Source organism: Lonchura striata, chromosome 3 (genome assembly GCF_046129695.1).
Source record: "Lonchura striata isolate bLonStr1 chromosome 3, bLonStr1.mat, whole genome shotgun sequence".
Classification (NCBI taxonomy): Eukaryota; Metazoa; Chordata; class Aves; order Passeriformes; family Estrildidae; genus Lonchura; species Lonchura striata.
The window spans coordinates 106,883,632-106,895,691 of NC_134605.1; the positions used below are offsets into that span (position 1 = coordinate 106,883,632).

A 12,060-nucleotide genomic window follows, 5' to 3' on the forward strand; every position below is an offset into this window, starting at 1 on the left:
TTATTGAAGACAACTGATCTATTTTAATGCAAAATGCAAGTAACACTACAGTGGAGTTCTGTTGATGTGAATCGAGCTGGGGTGTGATTTGTGACTTTATGGATGTGTTTCTCCCACCACCACTTCAGGGACTGTGCTGAACTGTGCCTTCCATCTATACATTGGGAAGGCATCAATGTTGACACACAGACTTTTGTGCAGTTACTAGAACCTTTCTGATAATACATTTTCCAGGCTAAAAGTGGATATTAGTAATAGCTGCATGTTGTAAATGGGGGGAAGATCAGAATTTCCAGCCTTTGTGATACTCTCCTGACACAATATGGATATGTTTTCCATAGAAACAATATATTTTATGAGGGAAAAAAAGAAACACTTGAGATAAAAAAATCTTAACCCACAGCAACATTAACTCCTCAGAAAGTCCTAGGAACCAAACTGAAATGTATGTTCTTAACAGCACAGATTGATTACAGGGCATAATTGGAAAGGTGATGGCATTGAGTGGCATCAGAATATAGTCCCTGTCCTGAAGAGCCTCTGGTCTGCATAAAATGAAATGGATAGTGTTCTAGACACTTTTGAATATCTGCCCTCTTTCTGCTGCCAAAAAGTGTTCAGGAAGTAGCTGTTTTCAAGTGTATGTATTGCCTTTACATTCTGTAGTTAATTACTGTATGAAAAAATATAGGAATGGAATACTTCCTAGATGGATAATGCTGTTTTTTGAAAGTCATCTATTTAATTCAGTTTATCCCCTCAATATTTGTGAGGTAAGTGAATCCCATTGTACAGGATAAAAAGAAAGCAACTAGTGAAATCAAGAGATTTGTCCTGGATTAGGATCATCATCTTCTGATTCCCAGAATCTGTCAACACTGCAGAGACAAATAATTCAGTAAACACTGGAGTCAGTGAAACCTAGGATGAAATTTTGCTTCATTTAGGGTTGGATGGCTGAGTTCATACTGCCTCACTAGGTCCCTATAAAAACCTGGCAGTCTAGCATTTGGTTTAAGGTACCTTGCCTTTTGTAAGTGAGGTCCCTGAGAGTGATAAACAGTTCCAGGAGGCTTATTTCCTAGCATCTAAATCTAGGTGGGATGAATCATTCTTGGAGATACCCCTCTTTTTACTCTTTAGCCATAGGAGTAGCCTAGATGCCAGGTTGAGACCCAGTTTCTACCTTTGAAGTGGATAACATTAGCAGTAGAATTTACACATGAATTTTCCAGGTTCAGGCACAGAAGTGTGACAGGTGGATGGCTCCATTGTTCTCTCTCCATCCATCCTTTGGGTGGATAACAATTTTGCCATGGTTTGGGGCAGGGTTTTGTTGGGACAATAGGTGTATCAGGTGCTAAGAGCTGGGCTGGCTCCATGGATTTGTGCTATGTGATTGCTTATATTCCCAGCTGAATTGTTCTCAGATGAAAGAAGAAAAGTAAGCAAAAAGAAACTTACTCTGTGGTCCAGCCTTTCCATTCCTGACCTCTCTTCCAACAATAGTTTCTCTGATAACAAAGACTGAGCCTTTCTCTTGCTAGAAGCTGTTACAGGCTCTTCTTTCTACACAGATTTTTTCATCACATGCATAAGATCTTAATGTTGGTATGATCCCTATTCCTCTGCCAAATGTGGTTGAAATTGGCTCAAAGAATCACATATTATTAGGCAAGTGCAGACAGTGTCACTTCATTAGCCCTCTCCCCTTAGGAAACAGACTTCAGTGATGGGATCTTAGCTGAAGTAGTGCAGTGTTAAAAAGTAGTGCAGACACAGCTGCAGGCACACCTGTGTTTTAATAAGAAGTAATAACTTGTGTTGAACCTCTCCTAAAGTTGTGATTTCACTGCCATTTTAGCCTAAATGGCATTGTAGTCCTGGCAGTTTGAATGGATCTGTGGTCATGTTCCTTAATAAAATGATCCAGCTACTCTTAAATCTGCAGTTCAATGAGCTAAACATCAGTGATTCAGTAGGACCTATGATCTGAAATGTCTCCTTTTCCTCACCCATTTAATTTTTAATTTAAAATTAAAAATTTTGATTTAAAATTAAATCACATCCTGGTTTTTAATTAGGATGCCTTGTACATCAGAATGTTTTTAAATCCGTGACATATCCTGATAACCAAGTCTGTGCAATTATTTTAATACAATGACTGTTTCAGAAACAATGGTTTTTTAACAAGTAACCATATAGGCATCTAGATGTCCTTGCTCAGTCAAAACTCTTATTGATTGTTCTGAGTTGCAAAACAATGTCATTGCTGAGTTCCAGATTGTGGGTTTTTTTCTCCTTGCTGTTAGCTAGATAAATAAAGATGTGGGATGAAGATGAGCATCCATCCTTGTTGAAAAATATTAACTAAATCAATTTTTTCACAAAAAAAAAAAATCAATTGGTGCATTAGCAAGAGAGAAAATAAAGCATCGTGCTGTTTTAGCTCCCAGGAGTCTGTATAGCTAGCTCTAACTCTCAGAATCAAAGATAAAAAAGATCTGAAGTTCACATCTAAATCTGTATCAGAACTTCTTTAGGGCACATGGAGTCTCTGACTCATTTCCAGACTGGATGTGCATTTAAAGGGCACTCACATAAAAATTGACCCTCCTGCCACAGCTTCAGTGAATACAGACACATTTGACTCTGCCTCTCAGTTTGTCTTCCAAAAGCAGTAAGGTGATGACAGAGGAAGTTACATTTATGAATCCATAACCTCATGAATTTTCAGTTGTTGCTGAAAATAGGATGTTGCTGTAATTATAGAAAAGTCTGATTTCTTCTGCAAGGCCTAACACATCTTCTATGGGCATTTTCTGAAAATGAAATGAATTAGTTTTTAAACAGTGTATCAAACTAGCAAGCTCATGGGAAGATGGAAATGTTGCTTTAAATGGGAAACATTGTCCAGGAGCTGTTGTCAGAATCTCTGAAGAGTTAATTCGGATTCTGCCACTGGTTTCATGTGCAGTGTTTCATAAACCATCAGAGCTTTAAGCTAATATTTTTAATAGGTTTAGTTACAAAGTGAAATGAATGCATAATAAAGTGTTGTGGAACTTTGCATCTGAATCTGAACTTTCAGATTGAGGCTATTTTATAATAACTATATTATTTACCTCCTTGGGCTAATGTGAAGAGTAATTAATGTTTGCATACTGCTTTGAACATGCAAACTGTAATAACAATACTAAGTTTTGATATTAAAACTATTAAATATTGGGATTCTGTAGTACTCTCCTTCAATTTCATAGAATCATAAGGTTTTATGATGTATTTAAAAATAAAAGTGCTCTGAGGAAGAACTGTCACTTAAATTTAAGATCAAATACTTCAAAAAGGATTATATTATATGCCTGAGAGTTCCCCCTGAGCTGCTTCTTCCTGCCTGCCTTCCCACAACACAGGCTGAATTTCTATATTACAAATGAATCCATCTTAGTCTGTAGCTGGAAAACCTTGTTCAGGAGCTGCTGTGTCTTCCCAACCTGCCTGGAGGGTTTGTGGATATCACTGAGCTGATACATTGCATATATATGTGAATTTCCCCCTGTGTTGGTGAGGCCATCCTTGAGTTCTATGTCCAGTTCTGGCTCCTCAATTCAGGAAAGACTTTGAGGGGCTGGAGTGAGTCCAGAGAAGGGCAATGGAGCTGGGGAGGGGTCTTGAGGGTAAATCCTGCGAGGAGTGGCTGAGGGAGATGGGAGTGTTAGTCTGGAGAAAAGGAGGCTCAGCAGGACCTCATCACTCCCACAGCTCCCTGGCAGGAGAGCGGGGCCAGTGGGGACCAGGCTCTGCTCCCAGGGAACAAGGGACAGAACAAGAGAAAATGGCCTCAAACTGTGCCAGGGCAGGTTTAGGTTGGACATTAGGAGAAATTGCTTCACAGAAAGGATGATTAGATATTGGAATGAGCTGCCCAGGGAGGTGGTGGAGTCACCTGGATGTGGTACTCAATGCCATGTTCTGTTTGACAAGGTGGCATTGAGTCAAAGGTTGGACTCAGTGATATCAGAGGTCTTGTCCAGCCTCACTGATTCTGTGATTCTGTCATTCTATGTACTTGCATCCGAGTACACATACAACACCTCATTATTTTACAGTGAAAAACTAAAGGATTATATCAGGCACTAATAGCAATGGTTATGAAACATTCCTTATGGGCAGGTTACTCCATAGTTTTCTAAGGCCTTAAGCATATGCATAGGTGTGTCTGAAAGATCAACTTGGACAAATGTTGGACTTGGCTAATGGCTAATTTGCCTTAATATGGCATTTTATTTTAATATTGATGTAAAATATCTGGACAGAGAGCTCCACTGGAATAATCAAACATTGTGTGCTCATAACTGCAAGTCAAGAGCTCCATTGCCACTGATTTAACTACTAATGAATTTGGAGACATCTGTGTCTGAGCTGTTGTTTGGACTGCCCTTTATTCATTGCACAGAAATAGGCATTACTGGGATGTAATTCATGATGTCCTAATGTACATCCCTAGATCTGATTAGATTAATTGCTCCCTGAAAGTGCATTTTTCTCTGACTTGATTATCTATTTTCTCTAATTAGCTCAGAAATAGCTGGCTACATCTTAGAAGCCTAAAAGTTGACAAAATGAATCCTACCTTTTTAGTCTCTGTTTTTCATTCTGGCACATCATATTTACCTTTGATTCATAGTACAGACTTTCTAAGTAAGCAAAATATGCCTCTTTGTTATTGGACAATAATTGATGGTTTTCGCTGAAAAATAGAATTTGTGCATCAAGATGATCTGTTAATATGACTGCTTTAATGGAAATATACTAGTAAGACTAGATCTTTGATACTGGATCTTAAAGACTCTTTTTCTCAGCATTTTCTTTCAAAGCTGGACTTGTTAAGGTTCTTTGCAACCAGAGTCTTTCTCAGAGTAATGAACTTCTCCTTGTACAACCCCTTGCAGAGAAGAGTCATGGTATATGCCCACAACACTGGCTCTACAGCACTACAAAGAAAGGATTGATTTTAATGTATAAATACCAGCCCAACCTTGCAATATTGTAAAGCATTTTAAGTACCAGGTACTTCTACATTGAAAGCTACTGTAATCAGCCACAATTTGAAAAGAGAAGGAGAATAACAAATCATGTAGTGCTCTGTGAAGGTTTGTTCATTTGCTGAGGAATCTGGGCATGTGCTCAAAACCCATGGATTGAAACAGTGCCCATCCAAAGGAACGAGTCACGTCTTCTGTGACCGTCTCATGGCTGAATGAAAACACGAAGAGCGAGGGTAGTAGAACATTTGTAAAAATGTCTTTGCCACTTTCATATTTGTGACTGCAGAGTCTCTCCTGTTCTCTCTGTGTGAGGAGAGAGATGCAGTTGTCACTTTGTGTAGAGGTTTCACACATATGGTGTGGGATGGCTCCGTTTGTGTAACACACATTATTAGGGGCAGCCCTGGATCATTCACCTGTCTTGGGATTCTCTCTTCTGCTGCCTCCTACTTGTTCCTTGCATGCTTTTATCCACTTAGGCAGGGAGCTCCACTGTGGAAACAGCTCTTCTGTATGTCGTGCAATGTTTGGTGAAATATGGGTCATAACCTATTGCATTGAGAACAGTAAAAATAATTTCCATTTTAGAGCCTAAATTACAGGAAGGCAAAGGTAGCAATATGGTACCACTGCAGTTGCCTCTCCTGCCTTTTGAATTAGGCTTTAAAGTGAAAATGGAAATGAGCAGCTGATGTGACCAAGACATTGATTTTTCACTCCTTCCCTCTCCTCCAGCGCTTAAATTTAGATGTAACTCAGACTGAAACCATGTGTCTTGTTTTGGCAGGAATGCTACAGAATGGAAAGAAGTTTGATTCCTCCAGAGACAGAAACAAACCTTTCAGGTTCAAGATTGGCAGGCAAGAAGTCATTAAAGGATTTGAAGAAGGTGTTACACAGGTATCAATAAATTGTTCTGGCTGAACCTGGAGCTGGCTGAAGGATGTGTGAGCTCAGCAATGTTCAGGGCAGTGGTGAGAAGACCAAGTGGAAATCAGAGTGAAGGATATGAAGTGTTTTTGTGAAAGCATGGTGCATCTGAGCATAGTATTTCCTGTAGTTTCCATCCATCCATCCATCCATCCATCCATCCATCCATCCATCCATCCATCCATCCACCCATCCATCCACCCATCCACCCACCCCTCCAGGGCTATTCCCTGCTCACGAGCCTTTCCTTATGGTATCCATTTGGGAGGGGAGAGATTAAGTCCCCTCCCCAGTTGCCATATAAGCCCTGTCCCTCTCCCATGGGCAGCTCCACAAACAGACAGCAGTGGCCTCTAAAATGTTGAGGTGGCAGCTTTTTATGGAGTGACCTCTATTCAGCTACTCCATAAAAGCCCAAGCTGCCCTTTCTGATGGCATCCATGACCCCACTACAGATTCTGACCCTGACTGAATAGGGTACCAAACTGCAGTTACGTTTTTGCAACGTCAGACTCCCAGCTACAAAACATTCACTGACCAGCCCTATGCTGAGAGAAAGAAAACTGCCCTCCATTAATTACAGTTTGAGTACCAGCACAGAAAAAGCCCCACAATACAATTCACTGCCAGGTCTTGCTTTTTGTGCAGTGCTGTGAGGGCCCCCCACACATGAGGAGTGTGATCGGGCTGCTCAGGGGCACAAGTGAATGAGATCAGGGTGCAGATTCCTCCCAGCTTTCCATTTCAGGATCCAAGAACTCAGTGTAGGAGGCAACTGCTCAAATACTCTTATAGGAGCAACTTTAACAGGAACAAGATTAAATAGAGAGAAGGGAAGAATGCAAAACGAGAAACAATCCACTGAGGAATGATGCAACCATGCTTTTCCAGAGAGGGTTTCCAGTCCTATGGAGAAAGCAGTGCAAGAATTGCCTTCTCTCCAGCCAGAGAAATCCATTTGAGGAATCCTAGACTGTGAAAAATATCATCTTCCTATGAAGGATTTGAGTTGGACTGTTAATTATTTGCTTTGCAAAAAGGCCTAAGAGAGCTCATGACTGCAGAGCTGTAGGAAACAGAAGCCAGTGCACTGAGCGAATCAATTCATCCCTTCCTTGACTGCTCGCACTCCCCAGCCCTTGTCCCTTAGAAAATAAATGGCCGAGAGCCATGCCAGAAGCCCATGTGGCCACACGCTGCCCTGCTGCTCCTCCTAGTGGATCACTGACACAAGTTGAGGTAGTGTCTGTCTCCTCCTACCCCAGGGTTTGAGGGATTCGGGGACTGTGCTGGACAGAGTCTCTTGGAACAAGGCAGTTCCCTATGTCCAGCTCACAGATTTCACAAACCTTGGTGTAATGACTGTCAGATGTCAGCAGGGTCTGCACTTCTCTACTCAGCTTCTCAAAGTTCAAATTTGCCCTAAAACACCAGGCATGACCTACTAGCTGTCTGCTTTCCAGGGACACATCCAAGCACTGCACAGCCAGCTCCATGCAAAATCTCTGTGGGGACCAGGGGAGGCCTGATGGCCCGATGGCTTGGACATCCTCAGTCCCATGCCATGTATTCATGTACTCCTTGAATGTGGGGAAGTTCACATCCCCATTTTTTTTTTCTACCCAAAGTAATTGTCTCTCTAGCTTTGTATATTTTATAGAACCTGAAAATATTCTCAACAGGAGCTATCACATAATCTGTAGTCCAGTGATGTGCCCAGTCTTGGGAGAGATGTCTGAGTTAAAATCACTGTTTCAAATCAGGGGTTGTTTCTTGGCCAGTGAATATTCCATCACCAGTGTAGAGTGCATGAACAGCATCTTGAAAATGTTCCAAAATACTGAGTCAGAAGATAACTCCAAATCTCAGTGAGCAGTTCCCTTCAGAGACAGCCTGGAGTGAGGGAAATCAGCATTCCTGCCCATCCAGTGGCAAGGGCTTTCTGCCTGGATCAGTAGAACAAGTGAGATGTCTGCCCTGGGGCTTGGACTGAGTTCAGGGAAATAAGTGCTGAACCTGGCTGTGCTGGGCACTGCTCTGTCATGAATAGAGAGCTCTGAGGGCTTTTCCCAGAGCCTGCTGATGGTGTTCCTTGTACCCTGTGCTCCACAGGAGAAACTCAGCCCTTCTGTGGCCTGCCCCAGTATAGGCAGGATGGACCAAGCATTGTGTTAAAAAGTCTTTGTGTCACTTCCAGGCTGGTTCTGACAGTTTAAATAACTGCTGTGAGAGTGCAGATCATTGAGGAGGCCCATGCCCATGCCTGAGCTCTTTGTGGCAGCTTCAGCTTGAAGTGAAACTGCTTGGACTCAGAATCATAGAGTGGCTTGGATTGGAAAGAACTTTAAAGACTTTCTCCTTCCAAGCCCCAGACTCAATAATCTTAAAGGTCTTTTCCAAACTAAACAATTCTATGAATCTGGTGATCCCAACACTCCTTGATTCTGTAAATCTGCCAGGTAATGATTTTTTTTTGTTGTTTTCCTCCTAATCCTGGTTTTTTTGTGTGTTCTCTTTTCTTTCTCTGATATCCAAAACACAGATGAGCTTAGGACAAAGAGCAAAATTGACCTGCACACCTGAGATGGCCTATGGCGCCACAGGCCACCCTGGGGTCATACCTCCCAATGCCACACTCCTCTTTGATGTGGAGCTTCTCAGGTTAGAGTGAACCTTCCCGAGGGAGTTGGCTGGAGACATCTGTTAATAACCATCCATTCCCTCCCGCCTTGCCAGCGGTGGGAGGGATCTTCACTGGATCCCAACCTTCCCTGCTCAAGCTGTCCTGTCAGTAGCGCCTGACGCTTGGTTTCCTAGGCCTTCCTTCTCTTTTATAACTTTGTGGTGTCTGTATTTGCCTTTTATTAGAAGCTTTGCTCTGAGGAAAAATGTCTCCCAGTGTAACATTTCTGAGTTGTACATTTTATTGAATTTGCATGTACGAAGAATTCACGGTGATGACTGAAAATATATATAAATATAAATATATATATATATATATATTCCTTATTGATAAAACCACTGCCTTACTGTACACTTAAATCATTAAAAAATAACCACAAAAGGTGCTCAAAAGAAAAAAATCCAATGTACGCCTTGTACATGAACGGGCATTAGCCAAACAGAGTTACCTGCGCTGCCACTTTTCTCAACTTGTATGTTCTGCTTGCTGCTGTTTTAAAAAAATACTGTCTCATTTAAGAATTACAAGTATATAAATAAAACAATAAAAGCTTGATACTTTATCATTTCTCATCCTGTTTTTCTCTTCTGTCTACCGGGATGCTCTTTACTGTACAAGAAGTTCTTCAATCATCAATCCATTTTTTGTTAATCATTTCTCTTATATGAAATACATGTAGCTCTATGCACTGCTTCTATTAGAGATGGCCCTGTGGAAGATCTCTGTGGGACCGGAGGTACAAGGGACATGCAAGTAAGGGGTGCTGGGACAGTTTTCCTGACTCTCCATTTCCCCTGCCTCTATGGCCCCTCAACTCTGGCCAAAATTTGGCTGATGAAGAGCTGGAAAGTGCTATTTGTAATGACATACAGTGCTGGTCTAATTCTGTGCCTTTGCAACAGTAAAACTAGTGTAATATTTTCTATTGGAGCTGAGCAAGGCTAGAAAAGAGCAGGATTATGTGCATCCACCTTTCAAAAGAAAACTGAGCTGTGGGATGATGTGGCTGAGCACTCCAAGATTTTTAGGCTGTAGCAGATGCTGCTGTTTACAAAGCCTGCAAACTGACTATGTGCACTGGGCCTCTGGCACTTGAGACCCAGCAATATTTATTTCATTTACTGCTTATATGAATTCATGAAATGCTGGTTTCTCCTCTGGAGGCAGGAAGATGTGTTGGCTGTTACTTACCTGGATTTGGGAGCAGGACCTGATCAGCGAGGCTTTCTCTGTGCTGTTATTTTGCCGTGTCTGATTTCTTTCCATTAGGCTAATTTTTCTTCTTTGCTGTAGAAAACCAGGGTCGTGATGGTACATTTATTTAACTTGACCATAAACTATTTGCATGGTTTTCTACTAACAGATGTTTTGATGGTCATATTTCAAACAGTTGTGCTGTTTCTATATCTGTGTAAAGGAGAACACTCCCAGCATAAGCAGTCAGACAGCAAAGCTATAGAGATGACTCCAGGTGACAACTCCTAGAGTTCGGACAATGAGCACAGAGAAAAGGCTGGTGATCTGGCCAGGGACCATGGCTCATGGTCTTCTTGTCTCCACATGTTCATTTTACACACAGAGCTGCATTTATTTCAGCTTGTTAATTAATAAACCTATAAATCCATATCTTAGGGATTTTTATACACTGAGTGGAGTAATTTATTTTTTTCACTCTGCTTTCCATAAAGAAATGAAGGGATTTTCAGAACACTTTTTTTGGTGGAAATCTCAGATCACTGCAGCAGCTAGGTTACACCTCCACTAATAGTTCTTTTATTAAGGGCACACTAATTTCCTGTTAAAAATTGGTGATTAGATCTATCAGGATCTGATGTCCACCAGCTTTCCCAAATAATTTGAAAAGGTCCTGCTCTCCTTCGCCACTGCCCTGGCCTCTGTCACCAGCCTTCCTTTCACCACTGGGTCACAGATTACACTTCCCAAAGTCTTGATTAAAGGTGGTGTAGTTCTGTTGTGCCTGTCAAACACAGTTTGATCCAGCACATTGGTCTAAGCTTTTCCTACCAATGGTCCAGTTTAAATTAATTGCTTATTTAAAAAATAGAAAAAAACCTGAAGTGTGATAGAATCACAGGATGGTTTGGGTTGGAAGAGACCTTAAAGATAATTTAAGGTCCTTCCATTAAACCAGGTCGTTCAAAGCCCTATGCAGCCTGGCCTTGAACACTCCCAGGGATGGAGCATCCACAGCCTCTGTGTCTCACCACCCCTCACAATAAAGAATTTTTCTCCTCATCTATGATCTATCCCTGCCTTTTGCTAGATTGAAGCCATTCCCCCTTGTCCTGTCACTCCATGTCCTTGTAAATAGTCTCTGCATCTTTCTTGTCAGTTCTCTTCAGGTACTGGAAGACCACAGTCAGGTCACCCCGAAGCTTCTCTTTCCCATGCTGAACAATCCCAATTCTCCCAGCATTTCCTCATGGGAGAGGTGCTCCATCCCTCTGATCATCCTGGTGTCCCTCCTCTGAACTTGCTCCAACAGGTCCACATCCTCCCTGTGCTGGGACCCCAGAGCTGGATGCAGGTGGTGTCTCACCAGAGACCAGCACCTGCTTTAGGCCCCTTCCTGAATGTCCCAACAGCAAATGGCAATGCCAAGGATTGTGTGAGTGACCCTGGAATGGCCTCGTGCTCCCTCCATCCCCTCCTGGCCTTGCTCTTGGGAGCTTCTGCTGCATCTGAGGCTACGGGCAGGGCATGGCTCTGCCCTTCTGCTCCTGTGGGTTTCTCACCAGGGAAACCCAGCACGTTCCTGCTGGGCTCTGAGAACTGATCATACTTGATCTTATTACCTCTATCTGCAGAGCTGCCACTGTGCTCTTCCCTTCTGCCCCCCCAGCACAAACCTGCCAATACCCACTCTGTAAAATCTTTATTACAGCTGGCTGATGAAACTCCCCCTCATCGCCTCCTCTCTGCGGAGACCTTGGTGGAAACAGGGACTATTACATTTTTCATGCCAATTTCATTAAAATGAAAAAACCTGAAAGGAAAACTAATTGTGCTTTGTGATACTTAGGGAAATTAAGTCTTCAAGGAAATGTAATCTTCAGCTCTTTATTCGACTGCAAATGCGTTAATTTATTTAATTGTATCATCGATCAACACAGTACATATAATTATTACCCCTATAGAATAGATTGGAAAAAATTCAGTGTCATTGCCTGCATAATCAGATATACTCTTGTTACTAATTTCTAAACAGATTCATTGGAAAAAAAATGACCTCCAAGTCTTAATTTCATGCCCTACTTCCTGAAAAATTAAACGGGAAGTGAGCACACACAAAACCAGCACAGATGCAGAGTGCGAGGCTGGTAACATCTGCTTTATTTGCTGCCCCTCTGCCATTCATGAGCTGAACTCATTTCCCTG

The 12,060-nt window shown here is 42.0% G+C and overlaps 1 protein-coding gene across 2 annotated transcripts in view; it reads left to right on the forward strand.

The window, feature by feature from the left end:
• Window positions 1-9,233, forward strand: part of FKBP1B (FKBP prolyl isomerase 1B) — a 45,547-nt gene extending 36,314 nt beyond the window's left edge. For both annotated transcript variants that reach the window (XM_021529785.2, XM_021529784.3), the window contains 2 exons: window positions 5,836-5,948; window positions 8,521-9,233. In XM_021529785.2, coding sequence (XP_021385460.1) covers window positions 5,836-5,948; window positions 8,521-8,649 — 242 coding nt within the window. In that variant the 3' untranslated portion in view covers window positions 8,650-9,233. The remainder of the gene's footprint in view (window positions 1-5,835; window positions 5,949-8,520) is intronic.
• Window positions 9,234-12,060: the final 2,827 nt, after the last annotated feature.